The sequence below is a fragment of the Cyprinus carpio genome, chromosome B11 (assembly GCF_018340385.1).
Source record: "Cyprinus carpio isolate SPL01 chromosome B11, ASM1834038v1, whole genome shotgun sequence".
NCBI classification, from domain to species: domain Eukaryota; kingdom Metazoa; phylum Chordata; class Actinopteri; order Cypriniformes; family Cyprinidae; genus Cyprinus; species Cyprinus carpio.
In genome coordinates this window covers 18532270-18558651 of record NC_056607.1, presented here as the reverse complement: position 1 = coordinate 18558651, position 26382 = coordinate 18532270, and the positions used below count along the sequence as shown (strand labels likewise).

The 26382-nt window shown below is 36.5% G+C and overlaps 2 protein-coding genes across 4 annotated transcripts in view; both read right to left on the bottom strand.

Annotated features, from left to right (window-relative positions):
• Positions 1 to 10216, bottom strand: part of LOC109061190 (chemokine-like protein TAFA-4) — a 40508-nt gene extending 30292 nt beyond the window's left edge. Inside the window, exon 1 of one of the 2 annotated variants that reach the window (XM_042734412.1) lies at positions 9792 to 10216. The gene's annotated coding sequence lies outside the window, so the exon portion shown is untranslated. Of the gene's footprint in view, positions 1 to 9484 lie in introns of both variants that reach the window. The other variant, XM_019078317.2, reaches the window with a different exon arrangement.
• Positions 10217 to 14141: 3925 nt separating this feature from the next.
• LOC109061210 (EGF domain-specific O-linked N-acetylglucosamine transferase-like) lies at positions 14142 to 25546 on the bottom strand. 2 transcript variants are annotated; one of them, XM_019078341.2, is made up of 16 exons: positions 25442 to 25546; positions 23461 to 23702; positions 23130 to 23230; positions 21855 to 21963; positions 21538 to 21632; positions 21272 to 21376; positions 20472 to 20578; positions 20284 to 20387; positions 19059 to 19151; positions 18902 to 18973; positions 18529 to 18615; positions 17535 to 17603; positions 17287 to 17348; positions 17068 to 17187; positions 15623 to 15725; positions 14146 to 15177 (listed from the first exon to the last, which is right to left on the bottom strand). In XM_019078341.2, the coding sequence occupies exons 2-16, from the start codon at positions 23656 to 23658 to the stop codon at positions 15031 to 15033; spliced, it is 1572 nt and encodes a 523-aa protein (XP_018933886.2). In that variant the 5' UTR covers positions 23659 to 23702; positions 25442 to 25546; the 3' UTR covers positions 14146 to 15030. The 2 variants fall into 2 exon arrangements, with proteins under 2 accessions (XP_042590345.1, XP_018933886.2); XM_042734411.1 differs by lacking the exon at positions 18902 to 18973 and having other exon boundaries at positions 14142 to 15177.
• Positions 25547 to 26382: the final 836 nt, after the last annotated feature.

Here is a 26382-nt window from a genome sequence, read left to right as displayed (position 1 = left end):
AAATAATGTCATAAAGACTTCAGGTTCTACTTGTTACAGAATGTTACAAGTAGAGAATTATTCAAAAGTGACATTCCCGTAATGTTTAGAAAATTATAAAACAGGTTGATTTGCATAACCAAAAAAAAAAAACTGGATGCTTTATATGTTCAGAGAACATTCTGAAATAGCAATGTCATAATTTAAAGAGAACATTAGTAAAAGGTTATTAGAATATATTCTTGTCAGCTGGGTACCTGTGGTTCAGACAACTTTCTTGTGCCCTGTCGCTGTCTCACTTATTTTTGCTCTCTCTCTCTTTCACTAACACACACATACACATACAAGCCATTTGCAACAACAGACTTGATCCTAAATACACCATTTCATGCTCTGGAGCTCAAACAGAGCAGAAAAATGAATCCCTGCAAAACAACTCTATCTCTCCAACGAGAGGCCCCACCGAAAATGAGCCCAAACGGTGTGAGGGCCACAAGAAGTTCTTAAAAGCATCTCGGATTTCTGGAAAAATGCACAATATTGAAATGCGGTGGGAGGCCGAGGCCTCCGGTGCATTTATCTGGCTTTTCATTGAAACATTTCCAGCCTGCTGCATTCCCATGTCACCAGGCACTATCGGTGCGTGCGTTTATGTGCACAAGCATCTGCGGGGAAGCTCGCAGTAAAGCACCGACAGCCAATCCGAACAGACACGGGGAGTTTCCGCACCGCTGGCCCTGCCGTATCAGTATGTTTGCAGATGAGTACATCAGCTCTCGCTCAGCCGATATTACTGGAGATAAGCAGGCAATTTTCCTGCACTATACAGCGTCTCATTTCAATATGTATTTACGAGCTTGTGTGTGTGCGCGCCTGTGATTATTTTAGAGAATATTGGAACAGTGAGAGATTTTCTCACTGTGTTTAATCTACAAGATGACATAAGGCTATATAAGCATATCTACCTTTTCACACACAAAACCACATACCCATGCATACTGCCCATTAAGATTTTGAATGCCGTTTCCAAAAATGCACCTGTACCTTTGATAATTAAGTTGCATGATTACTGTAGGTTAATAATATGCATCAGAAATATTGTGGCTGAAAGTCAGTCCAATTGAATTGAACCTTTGCGAATCATTTGCTTTAAATTAAAGATTCTGACATCATCTAGCCACCCTCATGTTGCAAAAGGATTTTTTACCCTGGACCACAAAACGAGTCATAAGTCACAGGTATATTTGTAGCGATAACCAATGATACATTATATGGTTCAAAATTATCAGTTGTTTATGCCAAAAATCATTAAGATATTAAGTTAAAATCATGTTCCATAAAGATACTTTGTAAATTGTCTATTGTAAATATATCAAAATTTTTGACAAGTAATATGCATGGCTAAGAACTTCATTTGGACAACTTTAAAGGTGATTTTCTCAATATTAAGATTTTTTTGCACCCCCAGATTCTAGATTTTCAAATACTTGTATCTCTGCCAAATCTTGTCCTATTCTCACAAGCCATAGGCTGCATCAATGGAAAGCTTATTTATTCAGCTTTCAGATGATGTATAGATCTCAATTTTAAAAAAAAGACCCTTATGACTGGTTTTGTGATCCAGGGTCACATTTCACAAAATATCAGGGCTGCTCTATTCTGTGCTCAGTATCGTTTAGTTAATTTTATTAGTATTTTTTGTGTGATAAGAGTGTGTGTGTGTGTGTGTGTGTGTGTGTGTGTGTGTGTGTGTGTGTGTGTGTGCACACAAACTCATACATACATACAGTATATTTCATTACAATATATTTAAATATTTTATCTATTTAACATTAAAATATAAGTTCAATAAGTTCAGAATTTGAAGCTGTTTCATGACTAGATTATTTATACTTTTATTTACATAAATAATTTGTTAAGTGTGTTTTTTAGTTTGGCCATGTATTTCAAAAAAGTGCATGATTGCTGATTTGTTATACTGTTTATTCAAAAACATGAATACAACTTGAATGCCTCAATGTCTACTTTGGTGACAAATGCTTGTGTTTTGGTGACAAAAAAGATTTTCATTTTGTATTTTTACAAAAAACGTATTTGTAAGAAGATATGCTTAAGATATGAAAAAAAAATATGAATCTATGTTAATCTTTGCTGTCAGCTGTAACACAGCCCTGAGCTTACTACAGTTTTTGTATCAAGCCCAAGGGTAATATGATGACAAGGGTACTGAGTTAAAGTTACAGAAGAATTGATCTTCATTGCACTTAAGTCCTATCCACAGCCTGTTGCTCAGACTGGAGTCACAGTCTCCTAGATCCAATGACTCCACCAGACCGTTTTTTCCCTCTCTGCCATTTCCTCACAGACCCAGTAAAAAGAAATATCTGTAACCAGACTCTTTCCTTCCAGGGTCTTTACGTGTGTGTGTGTGTGCATGCTTGCCTTATAACTTAAAAAAGATCCTGTGTGTCTTCCTCATATGATTTCAACACACCACATTTAAGCCCTCTGAATTAGATGTGGAGTTAGAGTTAAGCTGAAGTTTGAGCTCACCGCTCATTTGCTGAGGTTCTGCTTCTCATGGCATTGTCTTGAGACAGTGCAGATGCTGTTAACTGTCCAATTAGCTTTGCTCTGATGTACAAGCTCCATGGAGTTCACCATGATGAGCTCATTTGAACACAATGAGATGCATCGCTGCATCATTTACTAGCTGTGTCTATTTTATTCAGCCCATATGTTCATTTTAAACAAAACTCTTCCTGTTGTTTGGTTTGTATGACTGCTAGTGTATTTTTGGTTACTTTTGGTTACAAAATTACTCGAAAATGTCCTCAGAAATTAACCAAGCCATTCTGGGAGAGCTCCTCAAAGATTCATTTCTAAAAGTACTTTATAAGTGTATTTAAGAGGTGCACTATAAAAATTAATATAATTGCTAATTATAAAAGAATGAATTATGAACAGAAGAATGAAGTGTGTGTTAAATGATAGCTCTAGACAGGTTCCTGTGTGCTTTATGAAGATATAGTGTAACTATAGCACTTACAGGCTAATAAACTTTCTGCCCCAAAGCAGTTCAATCTGCTACATTATTACACTTCTCTCAAATGTACTACTCACACAAGCAAAAACACACACATGCACATATGTCAGGTTTTTTTTCTTTTTTTACAATCACACCATTTACCACCTGACAACAATGTGCACCAACATCTCTCAGCCATCTGTGCGGCTCTAAAAAAAACCTGACCATCAGTTTAGCCCACAAAAATAAAATAAATACAAAAACAATGTTAATGCTTGAAAGAATCAGATCTGGAAACCAAGCAACCCTGGGAATCACAATAGCCAAATGTCAATACAGGATGAAGACTTGACTGGGGAAAAAACCCCGACCAAAAATCTGTAGCAGTCCACCGAGAGCATACCTCAAACATTAGCCAATTCTGATCTAAAACCAGTCTCATACAGCCAATGAGAAGATCTCATGAAGGAAAGAATTGCCACAAAGTGTGGAGCAAGTTATGATTATCTGTTTTTGTCCTCTTTCTTATTATTGTCCCTGTTTTTTGTGTTTGGATGTGAATTTAGAAAATCAATGAGAGCCGGGGTCTTTCTCCTTGCCCTCATCCCTGCAAAGGCGTGCTGAGGCCGGCCACTGTCCCGATTATCTCACACCCCTCTATCGCTAATGACCAGACTCCTGCAGGCTGCCCCGTAATTATAATAATGACTAAACGTGCCGGGCATGCAAAGAGAGCGGCCGAAGGAGAAATGGGAAACAGAGACGGGAATAGAAAAAAGGAGAGAAAGAGCGAGTGAGTGTGATCAATTGTTAATTTTACAAAGTCACTGAGATGTGTCAGCGGTGTCAATAAGTGAATTAATTTGTCTGTGGGGCTCTGGAGTGTAACACACCGTATTGCCGTGTTCCCTCAGGAGCACGGCCGTCTAACCTCTCGCACTTATTCTCCCTTTCACACACACTGGCTTTTATACACATTAAGACACACACACATACACACACACACTCAAATCGAACTCCCAAGTTAATCAACACTCAGTGAAAAAAATCTTTGGATTTACATATGCTCATACACAGACCAGTATAAAACCCCAAACCCTAGTGGCTAGTAATGTCTTTATCATTTTGCTGCTGGCACCAATGTGCCAAACACAACAAGACACTCGAGGCTGGGTGTTACAGAGATTTTATCATGTTTAAGAGGGGTTTTAAGAAGTCTGCTTCACTTCTAGCCTAAGAAAGTCCCTTAGCTGTAGCAAAATAACTGTAACGCATGGCCTTGAGTGGCTTATTGCTTTAATAAATCAGGCTTAATGTCTTAACCTTACACTGTGCAGAGCTGCACTCGCTTCAGAGCAGTGAACAAACCAATGCACGTGAGCTCTAGTTAATCACACAGACAATAATGCTAGTCATCATTCAGAACAACCATGCACATCAGACACAGAAAGAAGGGTAAGCTTGCAATCATAAAATGCACTTGTGTGTACAAGCACAGTGTATAGACTTTCCACCTATTTATTAAAATGACATATAATATGATATATCCACATAAATGTAATTTATTAACTGTGTGTGTGTGTGTGTGTGTGTGTGTGTGTGTGTGTGTGTGTGTGTGTGTGTGTGTGTGTGTGTGTGAGTGTGTGTGTGTGTGTGTGTATTATATAAATATAATAATACATACAATAATATATATATATATATATATATATATATATATATATATATATATATATATATATATACTGTATATATATATATATACAATTCTTAAGTATTATATGTATTTTAATATAAAATTAAATAATCTAATAAAATAAATATATATATACATGTATTTAAACAGATTTTATTACAGCTTGAGTGCTTCACAGTCAGTACTCAGTCTGGACTTTCACCCTTTTTTTTACCAAAGCTGTATTTTTCCGCAGGTGTGCGTTGAAGAAACTCTCCAGCACTTGAGCTTTCAAATCTCACAATATATTTGAAAGCTCATATGAGCCACTAAAAAGACAAAAAGGTTTATCGATAGAGATTGTTGTGAGTTGACTGAGAATCTCTACAATTCAAAAGGAACATTTCTGTTCCATTTACTTGGGCCACAAAAGCACTTAAAGCCGGCCACAAAACTGATGCACATTTAATAGGCTTATTCTTTTCGTTCAGAGTTGTAACCTGAATACTGAAGGTATTGCTTCACCTTATGCCAAAGCAACCCAATCCACTAAAAGGAGTAACCTATGGTTTGGGGCTATAATGTTCTGTGGAGTGATTGTGTGTGCTGTGAATGTGCATATGTGTCTTTTAAAAAACAATAGTGCAGGCTTCTGTTCTGGTGTGGTAACACCTCAACATATTTTAATTTAAATCTGACAGCTCTCACTGACACTGCTCAGATCAGACAGAAGTGTGTGCCTATTCGACGTATCCCATGCTAAAGCCGAAGAGCTTTTTCCTTTAGCCTGTTATTTAAAGCAAATCCCATTGAAATGGGTGTCATCCATTCTAAGAGGAATAAACCAATCCAAGCCGCCACTCAATGCAGAAAGCAGAAGGCTCTGACGCTATTAAAAAGCATCAGAGCAGACGGTTAAAAACTGTAAAGCTACGTCAAAGAAAAAAAGAAATAATGGATAGGAACATGAGCCAGTACAGTTTAAACAAAGAGCAGTACCTTGATACAGTGAAGGTATCAGATGGTTCTTTGATATTTGATACCATGTTATTGAATAATTACCATATTTATATCATGTATGTGCTACTACAAGGTATTTCAAATGGGACTACAGTAAAACATATCCAGAAATCATGATCATACGGTACCATGGTTCTTCTTGGCAGTTTTTTGTAATTATGTATGTTAATTATTTCAATAATCTCTTATTAGTATGGTATTTCTTGATAAATATAAGGATATCTTACTACTCTTACTACATCCAACTTACTACTTAACAAGTAAATAATTGGACACAAAATAGCACAGGATTGGTTTGTATGGACAGTAGTCATAATGTACAGTAATTTTGCAAGATAAAACTCTATAAATAACTCATATATACATATCATGAAATGCTCAATAACTGACAAAACTTTCAAATGATCAGGCGATCGATAATTATTTTGCATAAGCCTATTGCACTCAACTAACAAAAAAAAAGAATAAAATTAATTAAACTGATAGGTTAAAATTATTTTAAAAAATTTATTTATTATAAAACTTTGAATCATTTTATTAGTAGTTTCCTCTTAGAAAAAATTCACAATGAAAAAAACAATAAGCTAAACAATAACATGAATGTCCCACAATATTACACTAATATTAATACTGAAGGTGATTTTCTATGCAAGATGTGTGAAATGAGAACGAAAGGAGTGCTGGTTTCGTTTACCCAGATTAGGGGTCCAATATAGAGCACTGATATTTACAACAGTGAATATTTGGAAAGATCAGGCCGCTGGATCTACCAGTTGAAATCAGGTATACCAGACAGCGGTGTAATTAAACTGAAATCCTAAGACGGGTGTGCTACAAGCAAACTTGCTTTAGCATTTTACACTTTTGATGTATTTTTCTCTTAAACTTTTTTGTTGACTAATGCGCCCTCTCAGGCCTCCCTTGTTTTGAAGATTTCAGGGCTAAGAGGCATGAAGTGACTGTGTGAGAGAGGGGAAAATACGAAGAGCCTTCCGAGGCCTGACTCCCTCCAGTGTCTCCGTTTTTCACTGTCAGCACTTGCGGAGCCCGGTATTAAGACCTGCGTCCGGCAGAGCATTGAGGTTTGTGAGGGAAAGAAGAATGAGCGAACTGGGGGAGAAAATGGCCATCAGGGACAATCTCATTTACAGATGAGAGACTCTCCCCTCACTGCCTTCTGTTCCTCGTGAATCTCTCACTCTGTCTCTCCCCCCATCATTAATTTCTTTCTCACCCCTTTCGATTTATATTACTTCCTCCTTCTCTTTAATAACCCTCCCACCATCTCTCTTTTTGTGATGCTCTCTCGCTCTGCCTCTCTCTCCTCGGTCCTTGTCCGTTCTAAGAGCATCCATCCATCACTGCAGCACAGAGTGGATCGGCTAATGCCAGCTCAGAGCTCAGAGAGCAGATCTGACCAGCTGAGCTGCTCACAATCCGTGCCTTATCTATCAGAGATCCCCCCGAGCATCCCTCATTCCCTTTTTCTATCCCAACATGTCCCTCCTTCCCTTGTATATGAACATGACTTGTCCTCCCACGCACTTACTGAGTAAAATGAGAGAAGAAAAATAGTTTGCTTACTATAATGCAAAAAATTCCACAACTAGCCTAAACATCAAAGCTGTACTGCAGTTGTATATGGGTAAATAAGTAAAGTCTATCTATTATATGGCAAGTCTATTATAATTAAATAAATGTTAATGTGTAATGAACCAAATTATCCCATATAATTTTCCTTAATTCAATGTTGGAAGACATGTCATGTGAAAAAGAAAAGAAAAGAAAAGAAAAGAAAAGAAAAGAAAAGAAAAGAAAAGAAAAGAAAAGAAAAGATGCAGGTGAATTTACAGTGAAACACAGAACTGACATCAAAGGAAGGAAAACCAATCGACTGCAGGCAACCGCCCAGATGTGCTCTTGCACAATGCACATGCTCTCTCTCTCTCTCTCTCTCTCTCTCTCTCTCTCTCTCTCTCTCTCTCTCTCTCACACACACACACACACACACACACACACACACACCGTCTTTCTCTCCTAAATCTCTCTCAAAGACTGTGATTCAAGGCCTAAATGAAAGGGATGACTGTGCGTGTGACAGAGTTGGAAAAATACATGTGTGGCTGTTCTTACGCACAGGTTTCATTGAGCAATCTCCGCTGGGCTCAGCTGTGCTGCTTGGCTCTTAATGTGAGTGTCGATGACAATTAAGTCGATTTACATTCTCACCCAACCTCGGCTCAACTACTGACACGACTGTCTCTGCGGCGCGCAGCGGAGGACGCGAAACAAAGGGGAAATAATTACTCGCTCTCAATACTTATTGGACAGAACAAATGGCAGGGAAGGGGGAAAGGGGTGGAGATGAAAATGAAGAGCAATTACAACATGATGTGAGGAGGCTGGTACACTGTCAGTACACCGCGCTCCAGCCGCGCAGCTCTATCGCCTCTCCATTGAGAGAACACTTACAGCGCAGTTAAAAGCGCCAGATCAGCGAATCTCTCGTAGTTATCGTTTCGTTAGTCGCTAAGCAGCTCAGAAACCCGTACTGATCGTTTATTTAGTCTCCTTACGCACTAAAGTGTTTCATCCAGTGTGCACATATAGCGCCATTAGTACGGTTAACTAAAAGGCAACTATTAGACTTTTTACAAGCTTATTTGTGATATGCAAATAATACATTCATAATGTCTTATGTTCGGAAATGGTTACCTTTTTCGGCGAACACGACTTCTCGTTATGACTGTCTGACTTGTGATCTATGAACTTTCATCTATGTTATTATCTATATTCTAATTTATATGTACTTAGTTACTTTTACGACTGATTCTTTCACCGACGCGTAGATCTTTATGAAGAACGGAAGGTTTAAGGTCCAAAAGATGCTGCACAAATGCTGTGAAACTGAATATTTCAAGTAATTTCAGGGGCTTGTTTTCACAAACAGTGCGAAAATACCGCCAAAATGAAAACTGAACATCATCTTGTAGATGAGCTAAAAGTTATTAAACATTTCAGAACAATAAATGTCAGCGCTCGTTGTGTGGATCATTATAAAAGGTCCCTGTCGCCGTAGGGTTGTTGTGCTCCTTAGGAAGAAAACCTAACAGCATTGCAATGAATGTTGTGCATTTATAGATCATTTGGTTTGAGATCTATGCATTGCAAACATGCAATATGTGATCCTGCCACTGGAAGAAGAGGATGAGGAGGAGAGTGGGAGGCGCTCATTTAGCACATAGTCACTCAAATAATTTTAGAATATTTCTTTATTTATTAAAAAAAAAACTTACATAATTTCTAGTTGAATAAGTGTTATTAAAAAAAATTATAATATTTTTGCAATTAGTTGCTTATGCTTATCAAAGTAGGCCCACACAAAGTTATGCCTTGATACTTGTCATGTAAATATAAGCTTGTCACGTGGCATGCCTAGACTGCAGAGTATCGCTTTAAAAGCGCTTTTCAGCAAGACTTTTTAATTGTCGTTTTAGTGTAGCATTGCAATGATCAAAATGCATTCTAATAATTTATCAAACATCCCACTTACTCAGATATACCGCAAAAATCAATTAAAACGAGACCCGTTAAGTTAAGGACTTAATTTAGGGGCGTCTTTACCCGCTACAGATAACGATGCATTCGGGAACGATTAGGCTACTACTTGCGTGCGACTAATGCTCTGCTTAGCGCCTCTGGAAACCAGCCAATATCAGTTTGCAGCCAACAACTAACCAATGTCACTGTTTAAGCTGAAGAGCGAACCAAAAGCAATTTACCTCCGTTTATGAAAGCGAGGGCATTCTCCTTGCTTCAGAAGGTGGCAGGAGTCCTGAAGACGGATGTTTGTTTTAAATGAGCTTACTTTCTACTCACTCCAGCTCAATAGTCGCCTGTCCGTCACACGGAGAGCAGAACGGAGAGTTCACAAACCGAATATAACCATTATTTTACGAATCTCTTCGCCACACATCACCGACGAGATGAATGAAAGAGGACGGAAAAGAAAAAGCGAAAAGCACCGTCAGCGTTTGAATCTCAGAAAAGAAGTGCGTAAATCCATATGGGGGTTAGTAGACTAATGACCTTATAATGTTCCAGACATGCTTGTTAGGTTATTAACAGCTGTCTTCCTGCGGAACCGCTGGGACTGTGAGTGATGGGGAAGTCTGCGATGATAACTGCGCCTCGCACACTCCTCCCGAGCTGCGATCGATTTGACAAGAGAATTGCGAACTTGCCTTGCTTATTCCGCGCACGTGCGTCGGCTGCACCCCCGCCCCGCGCGCGATCTTTCAAGTAGCCACGCTAACTGATGTCATAGCTTACAAGTGTTGAAGTGAGCGGCTGTACTATAACGACAAGCCTGCCAAAAAGTGAGCGCAAAGGTTTCTAATTTTTTACACCTCCAACCAGCCTGCCTCGAAGCGCAGTCGGGTTTCTACCTCGCGCTCAAACAGGTTAATCCATTGGAGATCGATTTTGTCCCTTTCGTTCAGTCTCATAGCCAGGCACTCTTTAGATTTCTATCATGTGGCAAATGATGTTATCAACAGCCAGTCACAGCCCGACACCCCTCAAGGTTGAGCTTGACAGCTGAAATGAAATCTCCATTGTGAATGGCAAGGGCTTCCATCACAAATACAGTTCTGAATGGCCCTACCCATCCTACAGCAAAAGGTCATATGTAGTTTAGAGGTGTAACATCTGATACTCCTGAAAGGGTGTATTTTATCATCATCACGCCAGGTCAGAATTAAGGAAGGATAAAAAGGGCTTGGTTAAGCCACCTATACGCATGCTACCCTTTGATATGCATCTCCAATCCCGGCTTTTCACCTAGGAAATTGGAATCTTTGTCTCCTTCAGGTTTAAAAAAAAAAAAAAAAAAGAAAGAAAAAAAAGATGAAAGGGTATTTTGTACAACAAGAAATATAACCCATTTGAATCCTCATTTTAAAAGTACTGCCATTCCACTCAATATTCTATGCTATTTGTTTTCACCATTGAACATCCTCTTTGGCCCGGACATTTACCTAATAAAATATTAACCACAAACAACCTTGTGAAGCTCTCTAGATGTTTGCTACTTGTTTTCATGGACCTCGGGCAAAATTGCTGGCCAACTGCACTTTTGCAAGAATGCATGGAGTCAAATCACATGTTGTGGCGCTGTGTGCCGAATATTTAGATGCTGATCACAAGACTGGTGTATATGAAGTGAGAAACACACGTCTTTGCTGTTGATCTGGCCATCCAATTATCACTGTACGGCCCATCCTGCGGGTCCTATGGCCCACATTACTGCAGATTCTAAATCAGTAAGCATAACTTAATCTATATCAATTTAACAAACTTGTGCATGTGGCAAATATGTAACAAGGATTGGTTTATAACCTACACTCTTAAAAGTAAATGAGGTTTTGCAGTGATGCCATAGAAGAACAATTTTGTGTTCATTGTGCATTGTGCATTGAAAAGATGCCATGGATGTTATAAGTTCTTTAAGGAACAGTATGAGTGTGTGCACTTTATTGCATTATACTCTGTATTTTACTTCTCTATGAGGAAAGGATGAAGAAAATGTAGTTTAATGAAGCAAAAACGCAGCAAATAAAATTGGATACAATAGAGTTTGTTTCAGGACCATGGACAGCACATCTTGCTTTCATGATTGGACTTCCTTTCTTCAATCAAGCAAGTTGGCGACTTCAGGCTAGTTCAGACTACAGCCTCAAGAATAAGTGTTTTGCGTATGGCTTACAGCATTTAATGTACAACTGGCGTATGAGAGAATATAAGTCGTAATAATGCTGATAGAGTAGAATTGGAGGAAAGGGAACAAATGTCTTTTATCAGAGAGCTTGTGTTATAGGATCCCCGCTGAGACTTCTTCCTTCTGAGATTGTTCTCTCGGAGGACTGAGCATTATGGAAATGTCTGATCATAACTTGAGGAATATTTCTTCCAACACAATCAATATTTCCACATTTATCCTCTGAAAGAGAATGTTTTCTTGCTTTGTGGGACGCCTGTAGAAGTGGGTATGTAAGATGAGCTGTTGGTAATTGATTTATTTCTGTTCAGTGGTGAGAATTTTTTTTTTTCTCCGTGAGATGAATTAGATTAAGCCATGTTGATACACGCAGGATAATGGATATTATGCATAAAGACAATGGAAATGGGTGATGGATGATGACAAACAAATCTAATCTGGGTTCCAAAGCAGGCAAGAATGGGAGAATCATAACTGAACAGTGCCGAAGGATCATTGCGTAGCACTCTGTCGAACGGCAGAGTGAAAATTCATTTCCTGAAATATTCACACCCAGGGAAGATGGATAAAAGAGACTGTGTGTCATAGAGCAAAAAGACAGCAGGGCCAGACAGGAAAGTTGGGCCCACAAACATCCAGACAGATTTTTAGCAATAAATATTCCATTTACATTAAATCATGCACTGCGTTTTTGGGTCATTCCACAAAAAGAGTGCATTTGGTGTTTTTTGTAAACAAATACTTGATGCTAGCTTCATTTTTTTTTTTTTTTTTTTTTTTTTTACATTTGAGTTAAAAATTATGTACATTTAATCAAGCAATTTGGATTTTCTAGTATTATTATTAGTATATTCCAAAATATAAATTAAAAGCCATTTGCCATCTGTTTCTTTATATAGTTTTTCATTTTAATCATTTTATTAAAAAAAAAACAATATTACACATTCATAACTACTCTTTAACAAAATGATGAAGACAAGGGTCTCTTTTGTTACTATAATACGTTTTGTAAGGTTTGTCCAGCATGTTAGCACGATTTTGTAGCGTAAACAACTTTCTACTGAAAACTAGATATTTTCTCTTTCTAAAAAACACCTTACAGTGTCATGACCTTGAGCAAAAAGGTTAGCATGACTACCTTTTGTACTACCTTGTCTCTTTTTAAAGGCACAGCTATGCATCACCATTTAAAAAAAAAACATTGACAATGCTATTTAGTTACACTTCTAATAATAATTTTAAATGCTATAGCTTTTCAAAACAGAAAAGGTTTACATTTCGTAATCTCCTCATCATCTCCATACCTGCAGAGGTAAGAGCAGCGGCTCTTATTTACATGATGCAGTGTGTAGTGAGGATCTAGAGTTTAGGAAGCACAGCAGAAGTGAGAGGGGAATGAGGGAGGTAATAATTGCTCACTCCCAAACAATTCCACCAGTGACATCCCATTACTTTAAACACGACAAAATAAGGCCACCCGTGCGCGCAGAAAGAATTCACTGAATAAGACATGAAGGGAAAAGGCTGCCGTTATTAGCTGTGTAGGGCTCATCATTAGAAAGCAGTGAGACGGAGCATAATCCTTCACGGTGCGACTATAACTCTCCCGTTACTAGCTGTAATTACAGCGCAAGTGCAGCCCGCAGTTTGTAATAAACTGTCTGTGTTCGAGCACATACTCATTTAGCCTCTCTATAACAACCGAGAGACAAAGAAAGCATCATCTACCTCTGATAAGTGTGTACGAGCTACAAGATTGTGGCAAAACTCAGTAAGTGAGAAAGAAGAGCATATCTAAAGTGTTAGATCTATCGAAAATTTTGTCCTAAAATGTATATATAACGTCCTGGATATATTTTCAAACATTTCTAGCAAAGTTGCAGTTAGGATAAATGCGCGTGTGTGAGAATGGAAGAGACGTCAACGTCTCCAGAATCATTAGTGGTGTTATATCGCCATCTAGCGGACTCAAAATATAAGTGCAAGAGATTTTGTAGTTATGCGGTACATTTTCGTGCCTCCGTCATATTATAATATCCCTCTTAATATAGGTGATATATTTTTGAAATATGGAAATATGCATGTTATATTATTTTATCATATTTATTATGGGTTCTTAAAAATAATAAACCTTTTTTAATTTATATATATATATATATATATATATATATATATATATATATATATATATATATATATATATATATATAAAAATTCTGTGTATAAAATGAAAAATTGGCAATTTATTGAGGAATATTCTAGGCATTTCTTAATTTTCCTCCTAATCAAAGGGTTTCAGACAACTTGGGAATATTGGTTTAAACAAGTTTTTTCTTGTCCTCGATCCCTGATTTGAGGTTTGAGGTCACAGAGATTAATGACAGTGACAACACATCTCAAACCAGTGCACTTTTGCTGTCTTAAGTTGTCTTTAACACAGAGAGGACAGCAGAAGTGCAAAGTCACGGAAAGCCATTCTTTATTCTTTATCATTATGATAAAGGCTAAATCTAGTGATCTGTAAATAAAGTTTTTTGAATTTGTCATTATTTGTCAATGTATATGTGAGAATGATGATGCAATCACGTACACGAAAATGTTTTAAATAGCTTCATTTCAGTTTACAAAACCATTCAAAACAGATATTTTCAAAAACAGTAAAAATACTGAAATAAAATAAAAACTTGTTAAACAATAAAATATCATAGGAATTGATTAAATATTTTGTCTTCAACTCAAACCAGCACTTAAAATTCAGCAACTTTTGTTACTGTTTAGCCACTTTTTGAAGAGTCTGAGGATCTTAACACTGATCAAAAAATACTTTAGAAAATGGAGTAATACTGAAATAATATCAACAGGACTGGAGTCATGAATCCCTTAACATAGTTGAACATTTACAAAATGACTATTTTCACTGAATACCAATTAAAAAGTAACTGACACTGTAATAAATATGAAGCTGCTTTAATCTTCTTTGCCTCAATGCATTAAAAAAACAAAATAAAAATGCTTTAAATGTGGTTTGACGTTTGTTAAAAATGCTACCAAACTATGTGGATGACCTCAACGTCAGTTCAGTACCCAATCACTTGATTTTCAGAATAAAAAGTGCTGTTTAAAGACGTCTTACAACCTTGTAATGATCTACTGACCTGGAATTTACTCCCCATGTTGAAATTAAAACCTTTTGCCTTTATAGGAAAAAAAAGCTGCACTCAAATCAAGTTTAAAAGTGTAGTCTCTAAAAAAAAGCCCATATATACTTGAGGAGAGGTATATTAGACCACACAAAATACATCAACAATATGTCAAACCAATATGTCTGAGTCCTTAAACAAGGTACTCAGCATCTCCACGTGCAGAACGTAACAGCTTGAGGATCAGTAACAGCGCAGATGGTTTTGTTTTTTTGTTTTTCTGATTTAAAATGTGTTCTCACATATTAGCCATGCGCTTTTCATTAGCACGGCTACATTTACAGAGTGCAGAGAGTTGGTAGGAGTGTGTTCATCTATTGCCTGGCAGGAGAGCACTGTGTCTTACAGCCTACAGTTCATCTCGGGCCTGTTTTGCGCGCCATGCCGGGTGCCGGGTCACATGTTCAGCCGCAAGAAGGACTAACCGCATGAGCTCCTCTACATCAAAAATGTAGTTTGTAAACTTAGGATGTTCCCCAAGAGTAGGATGATGACCCTAAGACAGGACAAAACATCAGTAAACAATATATAAGAACTTTATATATACACTACCAGTCAAACGTTTTTGAACAGTAAGAGTTTTTATGTTTTTTAAAGAATACTCTTCTGCTCACCAAGCCTGCATTTATTTGATCCAAAATACAGCAAAAGCAGTAATACTGTGAAATATTTTTACTATTTAAAATAACTGCTTTCCATTTTAAATATATTTTAAAATGTAATTTATTCCATTGATCAAAGCTAAGTTTTCAGCATCTTTACTCCAGGCTTCAGTGTCACATGATCCTTCAGAAATCATTCTAATATGAAGTCATGCCACTAGTTTGATGGTACTAACATGACTTAAACTGAATGTGAATGTTACTGTATATAGGATTGCTGGGATTAACTATAGTAAACTGGAATGAATCCAGGCAGCGGTGTGTGTGTGCTCTCCTCACCTTATCCTGGGGGAACACTTTGTCCCTTTTCTGCCAAGTCATGTAATGGACTCCCCTCAGTCGGGCCAGATCACGGTAGCAGCTCTCATCTTGACAGTTGTATCTGTGGAATACAGAAAGAGGGATGTTTTATGTCCCAAACTTAGCAGGCGGTGGCCCACAAAGCCTCCAAAGACTCCGTTTGATGGATAACTGTTTAATTAGGCTGTATTTCACTGTCACACACATACAGACACAGTCAGTTGCTTCCCTCCTCCGTAACACACATTAAAAAGTACATCGTACAGCACAGAAGCTTGACTGCATCCGCATGAGTATTGAGTGGATGTATAACATGACATGAGTGTCAGACGTACGGATGAACACTGGGGAATATGTCTTAACACGTGCAGATAGGTGTCGAGGAAAACAGCACTCTGAAACGAATCATGATGTATTCATCTATCAGTAGACAAACAGAAAGACACTTTTCTATGGTGCAAGAATGAAACCAAATGTTCACAATTGAAGGTTGTCGGAGGGGGGTCTAATAATAAGAATCAGTCATTTGAAAACCTTCATCGATCACCCACTTTGCGGTTTCTGCTGTTCTTTGAAGAGTCATTGGGAATAATAATTGTATTTATTATTTTTCGGCAAGGATGCATTAAATTGATCAAAAGTGACAGTAAATGTTATAATGTTACAAAAGATTTCTATTTTAAATAAATGCTGTTCTTTTGACCTTTCTATTTATTTACCTGAAAAAAAAAATGCTTCTTGGTTTCCACAAAAATTGACTGTTTTCAACATTAATAATAAGAAGGAGCAGCAGAACAGCAGATGATTTCTGAAGGATCATGTGACACTGAAGACAATGATGCTGATGATTTTTACCAACCCAACATTTTTAACAGTAGTGTAAGTATATAGAAAAATTATTAGCAGGTATAGTACAATAATGAAGTCCTATAAAGCTGTGCATTATTATTGTTTTCGGTTGCTTTGTCGTGATCACAACACCATTTTCTCAATATAATAAAAGTGATAAAACTGAGTGATCTTGATTACATTTTTTTTTTCTTGGGCTAAAGTTCACAAAAGACGTAAGGTTTATTTATTCCACTGCATCACGGATAAGCAACTCCATTTTTCCTCTTAGGACTGAAGTCTATCATGCTGATGCTTCTCACATTTGTCATTTATAATGCAAAATAGATGTTTAAGACTCTATAAATATTTTCTAACCTCAAAATAACCCATTTGGTTGTGTTAATAAAACATGTTCAAAGTGTGACTTCAGAAATGGTATAAACATGATTTAAACACTGTAAACTGTAACTAATAACTGTTTATATGAACCTTTGAAAAAGGGAAGAAGTATTAACATTCCTCAGACTGACAGTGGACAGTGTGGCTGGTCACACAGATCATATAGAAAGCAGAGAGATACAAAAGCCACGTACAATTCAAATATGACAGCCCAGTCGGGAAGAAAGAGGAGGTGGGTCAGTCCGGCTCCATGCATCCCAATGAAGATATCAGAGTTGTGCGTGACGCGGATCTGCTCCAGAAATGGCATCTCCCTACGAATACACATCAGCTCTTTAATCATGCAAGAACCAAACTCGACCTTCTCTAAAGAAATCGATACATTTAAAACCAGCATAGACTGAATCACGCACTTGTATTTGTAATCCACCAGCTTGACCTCGAATAAAGGCACAGTCTTCAGGGCATTGATAAGCTGCACACACACACACAGCAGGAATTCAGAGGGTGATTAACGAGACCTCACACTCATGTGGACAGAGGCCAAGTAAATCAAGGCTTTTTACCAAGCAGGGGTTCTCCAGCAAATAAGAGTTTAAATGGGCAGTTACGGAAGCAGAGTGATAAATCAATGATGAGCAAAGAGAGAGCGAGCACTCACCTCCTGCTGGTTTATTATCCTACGGTACTCAGTGCTTCTTGCCAACAGTGTGACACGGACTTGGCCCTCCTGACAGAACAGAAGGACATCACAGATTCCATACATATTTCAACACACATTTGTATCTTAATATGAATATATAGGCTATATATATTTTATAACATCTATAATCCAGTTTCAGATATAGGAACGTATTATTTAAACCTTTAATTAGGAGGGAAAAGAGAAAGTAAATGTGGGGAAAGAAAGAACCGGGCCTTATTGATAAGCACAAAGACAATAAAATAATACGTTGTCCAACACCGCCATCTAGTGGCAGATGGTTTAATCATCTCAATAACTTAAAGTATGTCATATAACTACGCTATAATAATAATCTAAACATTACTGCAAATCCACCCACTCAAAAGTTGGCGGCAAAGACTTTTGAATTTATGCCTAAAAAATTTATATTATAATATAATAATTAAGTTATAATAATTTAAATGTATATTTAAAATGGAATAAAAACAACATATCATATAATAATTATTTAAATTGATTAGAACTACAATTAAATCTAATAAAATGTACAAGTATAACTTTATTATTTATTTACAAGTATAAGAGTTAAAATCAATTTAATATTTAAATAAAAATAAATAATATAAATAATTTAATACTTTATTTAAATTGATAATAATAATAACAATACATTTTAATTTAATCATTCTTTATTTAAAATTATTTCAAAAAAATATAAAATATAACTATAATGCTTTTTTTAAGGTGAAATCAATGTTTATGTCAGGAGGATGAGATGGTTGAGTTTATGAGCATAACAATTAATAATTAAATTAATGCATTAAAACAGTTCATATAAAGTATAAATTGTGTTTATATATTTAATTATTTCATTCAGAGAGTATGACTGTTTCTCAATGCTACTATATAAGAATACAGGGATTAAATCATGATCTGTATTTGTGTGTGTGTGGATTTCAAGCATGTTTACCTTTGGTCCATCTTGTGAGACACCAAGTCGATAAAGTACATGCTGGGAAAACGCCTTGAACAGCCCCTCGCTGTGGCAGTCAGAGATCTATCATATTACACACACGCACACACACACATCTGTCAGTTAAATCTTCTCTATATGTCATTTGCACACAGTGGGCAGAGGCACACAATCATTAATATGAGGATGATTTGAGCGACAGCACCAGATGAGTTCAGTCTCACACAAGGCAAATGTTTTATATCACACACACAGCATCCGCCGATGTCACGCAGAGATGCATTAACAGAGACAAATGACAGCAGATGAACATGATGAGAAGCTAAAAGGGGAAAAAAAGAAACAAATGAGAGGCGTGTAGGATACGTACAAGAGGAGTGTTGTAGAAAAGGCCATATCGCATTCTTGGAAGGAGTGAGAAAAACGCATCTCTGAAACACACCTGTGAACAACGCACTTTTAAATAAACACAAAAACACTCAGATGCTGAGAAAAATGTGAAGTGATATGGAGCAAATGCCTTTTACCCTTTTGGAGTCAAAGTTTTTGAGGTGAATGATGTCATAATCGGTAAAAGCCTGCCACGTTTCGCTGAACAGGTCGCCATATCCATACAAACTCTGATAGATAAAAACAAGAAAATAAATAAGAGTTCAAACCGCTGATAAATATGCAGTGATCACAATAATCCCCAGGTGATCAACATGACTCAAGTCCATCAATTAACATCTTGTAAAGTGAAAAGCTGTGCGTTTGTAAGAAACAAATGTATCATCAAGGAGTCCATAATCAATACAAACATTTCCTCCGGTAAAAAAGTCCTTCCCCTGTTGTCCTCTCACATCAAAATCTGCCAACATATTTGCTTAAAATCATTTTGGACTGTTTTCTCTGACGGCACCCATCCGCTGCAGAGGATCCATTGGTGAGCAAGTGATGCAATGCTACATTTCTCCAAATCTGTTCTGATGAACAAACAAACTCATCTACATCTTGGTTGGCCTGTGGATGAGTGCATTTTCAGCATATTTTAATTTTTGGCTTAATTATTCCTATTTTTGGAATATATTTTTTATTAATTATCATTTTAAATGTTAAATTAATTAGAATTTTTAAAAAAAAAAAATTTCTAAATAGAAAGTTTAAAAGAACAACATTTGTTTGAAATATAAATCTTATGTCTTTACTGTAACTTTTAAACAATTTAATGTCTCCTCCTTATGGAAGGAAAATATTTTTTTTTATTTCTTGAAAAACAAAATAGTAGTAGTAGTAGTAGTATATTTTTATTTAATGCCATGTCCGCATCTTAGGCTATTTTCATGGCAAATCATTCAAAGTCTGGACACATGCAATATAATATTATAAAGCAGATTTTTTGGGGGCAATCTCATTTACATTACATTGTTTCAAGCAAAAAAAAAAAAAGTCTCCTTCTTTCTCCACACCCCTCCATTCTTCCTTCTCTTCCTCACCCTTGAAATAACAGCATGTGAACAATAGGCAGGATAAGGTTTCCTAGTAAGTCATTTTATTTTCAGCCCACTGTTTCCTTTTTATCTTTCTTTTTTAAGATCTGCACACCTCCTGAAACTGTGGCAGTCTGTTTAAACAACAAACCTTCTGTTACAAGGTTTTCTAATCCTGACAAGTAAGAAACATCTGTTTGTAAGAAATGCTCTCTGGTTGATTTACTGGAGGACATATTGGAAGCAAAGAAAGTTTGTGTGTTTAAGAGAAATGAATACTTACTGTGTCCCACATGACAAGGTTTATGTCACGGCTGAAGGAATTGTTGAGGTGCTGAGAAATGTAGAGATTGACAAAGTCACAGAAATGATGGTACATGTTCACTCCTGTAAAAGACAAGCAAAACATGCCTTAGCTTTAGTGAAGACTAAACAAAAAACTCGAAATAAAGAATTCCACAAAAATATCACCTGCATCCAGCTTCATGAAGACGGTTGGTCTGTCGATTATAACATCACAGTGGCCATCATTCAGGGGGTGGAAGTCAAGCTCTGAGTATGTCTCCAGTTCAGCAAACCTGAGAGAGAAAAACAACACATACTTAAAAGTCTGTTTACTCACAAGTTGTATGGGCCACTTTTATGGCACTTTTTGGAATGATCATGATCTATTATAGAGTTGCAAGAACATTCTTCAAAATATATTTTTTGGTGAACAACAAATTATTTCAGGTGAGTAAACGATGACAAAAAAATTATTTGGGGGTAAATATCAGGAAATATTAGCACATTTACTGTACATTATTAAAATGTTTGAGGATGGTAATTTTATATGTTTTTGAAAGAAGCCTGTTTTGCTCACCAGGACTGCATTTATTTAATCAGGAATACAGCAAAATTGTGAAATATTTTTACAATTTAAAAATAACTGTAACTTATATGTGAACGTATCTTAAAATGTCATTTATTCATGTGATGCAAAGTTGCAATTTCAGCATCATTACTCCAGTCATTACTCCAATTTTTCAAAGTTTGTATTAAAATATTATTAGTTTACCTCAATAATTAATTGTGTGTGTATGTATATATATATATATATATATATATATATATATATATATATATATATATATATATAATATATATATATATATATATATATATAGTTTATCAATTTTAGTTTTTAATTTTGTGTAACACAGGTAATGAAACTATTACCACAATTACAACCATTATTAATTATTAATATTTTTTGGACATTAGTTATTTACCAAGACTGAAGAGGACTCTTGTGTGTCCCTTCTGCAGCTAGTGCTTTACTATTAAGGCTGCAGTGACCACCGATCTCACCCTGTTCCAGGAAATCCTCTTTATACCTGCAGTGACATAGAGGAAGAGAGATGGAGACAGAGAAAGAAAGAAAGAAAGAAGACAGCTCGTTTAGACAGGAAATGCTCACAGTTCTACGAAACAGAAAACAATATCAGAGTTTTGCATTTTCCTTAAACTCATACAACCCTAGAGGGGGTCCACTTACCTCTCATGACCTCTGCGGGGACTCCTCAAGTCCAGGTATAGGTTTATGGCCCTGCAGAACCGCATATGACTGGTGCACTTCAGAGAGGAATCACCCTTAATAAAGAATTTTTCACTTGTATTTGCATGTTTGTTTCTAGCATTGTTTAGACATGTTGAAGCAGTGATATTTAAAACAGCCCTTGTGTCTTAAGCTCAGTGATCATTGACTCAAAGCTCTGGAGGATGGCCAAGAACTTCAGCTTTACCATTTTAAAGACAGAGAAAATGAGGTGAAAAAGAACACAGAGGGAGATGATGTAGGAGAAGGAAACTCACAGGAGTCAACGGCTTGCACAAAGTCTTCATCTCACTGAGACGCTCCCTCACATAACCAAAATCTGCCTGCTTCCAAAAGAGTTCCTGGGCTGCCTGAATAGAGTTTGCCCTAAAGAAAGAAGACAAACACTAGCACTATTTGGAGTAGCAAAAGACTCTCTGTATTAAAAGGAAAGTCCTAAGATCAAGTTTGTTATCAGTCCTTGAAGTGCTTGAGTGACAGTGGAAGAATAGACTGTGTTCAAATGTTCAAACTTGTGTTAGCTTGTATTAGTGTTAGATTAAAGGAATGCAACGTTGCTTTCTATGGGAAATAGAGTTTGCAGAGCAAAATAAGGAAGTAAGTGAGTAAGTAAGACATGTGTAAAGATAGTGAACTTCAACAACAGTTGAGACAACTACAGCTCGAATGAGGCTTCAAACAGTGAAAGCAGTGATATACCTCCTCTGGAAAAATATAAATATTCAACATATTTTGTCTTTGCAATTTTCCATTTCAGTTAAGTTTTTGAAGATTTATTTTCTTGCAAGAAAATGGTCTACAGTCATACAGTCATTTATGTTGGCTGGAGATTGTGACAAAGAGAAAAAACCCCCGATCTCACTCTCAGCTCCACACACACATTTCATACGTTTCAACACCTGTTGTTCTTTTTTTAGCACTTCAGAATAACTTAATCATAATCTCAATCTTTAGTAGAGTAAAGCAATTAATAATACAATTTCCCCCACATTTCTAATTCTCATACAAACATAACTGGGTAACACTTTTCAATAAAGTTTTGAGCAAAAACATTAAATTGCAGAACATTTCTTAACATTGATAATAAGAAGAAACGTTGAACACCAAATCAGCATATTAAAATTGTTTCTGAAGGATCATGTGACACTGGAGCCTGAAATAAATAATGGCTGCTGAAATTCAGCTTTGCCATCACAGAAATAAATTAAATTTTTAAATACATTCAAATAGAAAACAGTTCTTTTAAATCATAAAAATATTTCACATTATAACTGTTTTTCTGTATTTTTTGATCAAATAAATGCAAGCAATTTTGCATTTATATTGATATTTTGTCAAATGTTAATGCTCCACTTTTCCATACAATAAAAATCGACCGTGATCATTGGCTTCAATCTCCAAAAAGTGGCCCATATAAATTCTGATCACTGAGGAAATTCTGAGGGTGAGTAAATAGTAAGTAGATAGTGAGAAATATAAAAGTGTTTAAAAAAATACACATATTTGACTTATTTGAGTAGGTAAAAGCATACCATCCCGAGTCAAGACTGGTGCACACAGGATAGCTGAACCTGTGCTCAGGGGAGCAGCTCTTTTCATAACCCCAGCAGGCCTTCTTGAGCAGCAGAGCATCCTGCAGGCCAACAGAGACACACAAAGCTATATATAAACATCTACAGCATATGCACAACATTAAATGTAAGTGATACAGTCAAAAGCAACAGAGGCCAAAATGAACAGCCTCCATTGCCCTGTTTGAAAACTATTATAGTTGATGCAAGACAATGTAATTGGAAAATATCCCCCTGATTTTTAAACCACCTTCACCAGACATTCTATCAGAAACAAAAGAAAATAGCTTACTTTAAAAGGGCAAAGTGGGTCCTCCTTGCAGAGTTTGGCCAGTCGTTTGTTGTTATGCAGAAAGAAAGGAATATGTTGCTGAGGCAGCGCCAGGCTGCTGTAGTCCAGCTGTGGCGTGTGGCTGCTGTCCTGCCCGCTGTCTGCGGCCGAGATGGTTTTATAAGTGCAGACCAGGCACAGAGCTACCAGCAGCAGCATAGTCCCTCAAGCCACATGGAAGGAACCACACTGGCTCTCAGCACCTACAATCATTTATGAGAAAGGCAGAGAGCGAGAGAGACAGAGACAGAGAGAGTCAGAGCACAAGAGTGTTTAGAGAAAGAAAATGAACACCGAAGCTCTGGAAGTAACCATAGTGTGGGAACCTGCAAATGAACGGATCTTTCTCCATGTGGAACTCCTACCACAGGAAATATTAGTGACCTTTTTCCTTCAATTGTTTAAGCAATAAGGCCAGGATTGAGGGAAATTAATAGAAAAACAAGTACACATTCTGTTCACAGCTGATGCACAAGGACCGTGGGAATTACAGACATATATAAGTTATGTCGGAAATGATGGGCATTTAATATGTTCACTGATCTGGGGTAATTTTGAACCACAGCAGTCTGTTATTATTTTTCATCAGCATTTTCAAAGTGTATCTGAATAGAATCAGCCAAAATAAATTCACTGCTCACAACTGATCACAGATCATTTCTTATTTACACACACACTTTATTGATACTGTAAAAGCAAGTATTAAAATTGCTTTATTTCCCATTTTTATTACAACCATTATTAACAACCTTATTTGTTGTATGTGGTTTTGTAACTTTCCAGCAATTAACATAAAATAAATATCAAATAAAATGAAATTAAATAAATAAATACATACATAACATACATAAATATAAAACTGAGCTGTAATTATCACTCAGCAAATGCTGGTTTGTAGTTACCATTAAACTTCATAAACTATTTTTTTTTCCAATACAAAATTCAAAATGTGTTGTAAAAAATTTTTTTTATTATTATTATGAAACCTTTTTTTTTCATAATAGATTAATTTTATACTAGATAATATTTGATCAAATAAAATATAGTTATAAATAGTTACCACAGCATAAACATAAGATTTCTGACTTTAAATTAAGTTATGGGACATGTGTAATGTGTCATTTACTAAAGTGATTTGTCAAACATTATAAATTATTATAGCCTACTGTTAGTAAATTAATAAAAAAACGAATATTTTCTCTTTATAACTGATATTTAGTTTGAAGCTATGGTGATTTGAAGCTTTGCACCAATCACTAGCAATCAAAGTTTACAATAAAACTCCTGTTATATACCTAACACAATGAAAGATTCTGACAAGCTTTTGGCAATAATTAAAAGAGATGCCTTGTTAATTGTTTACGTTTTACAGTAGTAACAATAGCTGGACTGTATGCTTAGCACGCGATGTTGAGCTATTAGATTCGTCACTTGTAAATTCTGTCTAGACAGGGCAGATCAGTCAGATTAACAAAGACGCACTGTATTCAGATCCCATACGCTTCATGGCTCAGCTCAATTACAAGTCCTGCAGAAGAGTACATGTACTGGATTTTAGACCTCTGAATTTCTGTAAGTTACATGCATTGTAAAAGTTGGTGATACCATACGTTTTTTTCTTGGTTAAAGGAAGCAGTCAAACTACAGAGCTGCGATAACTTGGCAAAATGCACCGATACACAACGTTGCCAAAATAACACATAACAAAAATAAAAATATTGCAAACTAAGTCGGGAACCGCAGCAACCACAAAGACTTGACACGTTGCCAGGGTCAGGGGCTATCACAGCTGTCCCAGCATCAATTATATCAGCTGCCTTTTCTGGCGCAAACCACACATGCCCAAAATAGTAAATGAATTTGTTCTGACTTTTAGTAATTCTGAAAAAGTTACAGTGAAAAAAAAGTCAGAGTGCTAACAAAAAAGTAATTACATGCTTACCTCCTTGGAGAAACTAAGAAGAGACAGTGGTTGCATTTATGGATGCAGTCGCCATACTACCGGAAACTATCAACCGGCATGTGTTAGGAATCGCAAGAGGGCGCAAGAGGAGCAGATCCTAAATTTACACTGTTAGGGCGAAAATTACATTCCCCGCAAATGTTGTGTAGACGTCCAAGAAAGCTCAGTAATTAATAATAATAATAATAATAATAAATATAGCTGCAAGCAGCAATTACGGGGCCAAGCACTACAGGAGCAAGCTTCAGACAAACGGCGGGAATGAGTAATTAAAACCGTTTTACGATTATTTTAGGCAAAATGGCTTGAAAACAATAAAAACAACAAGTAGTAATAGGATTTATTGGCTTATCACGTTTGACCAATAGGTGGAGCTGTTGTCAAATTAGTGTGGAATGGTCAGTGTGAAGTGACTATTGCACATACAAAGTTTGGTGTCAGTATGTCAAAGCTTTGAAGAGATATAGCCTTAGAGTCATTTTGATACAATGCTCAAAGTTTATGATGGCGCTGTACGAAAACGGTTTTGTCTTTCGACACGAAATCCACAACTTTTTGTCAGCACAGTCTGAAGATCATCTGATTCGATTTTGGTGAAAATCGGACAAACGGTTGATGAGGAGTGCAAAAAAGTATGTTTTCAACATAAATCAAAATGGCCGACAGAAAATTTGGCTTATTATGACATAATAGATATGTATGTTGTCGGCATGACCCAAGGAATATTTTGAGACCAGTTTCATTACAATAGGTCAATGAAATCAAAAGTTATGAAATTTTCAAAAATGCTAATAATTACGAATTAATGAATGTTTATTACTCCAGACCAATAGGTGGCGCTGTTACCAAATTGATGTGACGTGATCAATTTTTGGTGACAATGGCACATGCAAAGTTTGGTGTAAATATGTCAAATCTGT

Coding starts and splice junctions, on each gene's coding strand:
- LOC109061210 (XM_019078341.2), bottom strand. CDS start 23,658: ATGCTGCTGCTGGTAGCTCTGTGCCTGGTCTGCACTTATAAAACCATC. Junction 23,231..23,460: donor ACCCACTTTGCCCTTTTAAA/GTAAGCTATTTT, acceptor GTTGGCCTGCAG/GATGCTCTGCTGCTCAAGAA. Junction 18,974..19,058: donor AAAACTTTGACTCCAAAAGG/GTAAAAGGCATT, acceptor CGTTGTTCACAG/GTGTGTTTCAGAGATGCGTT.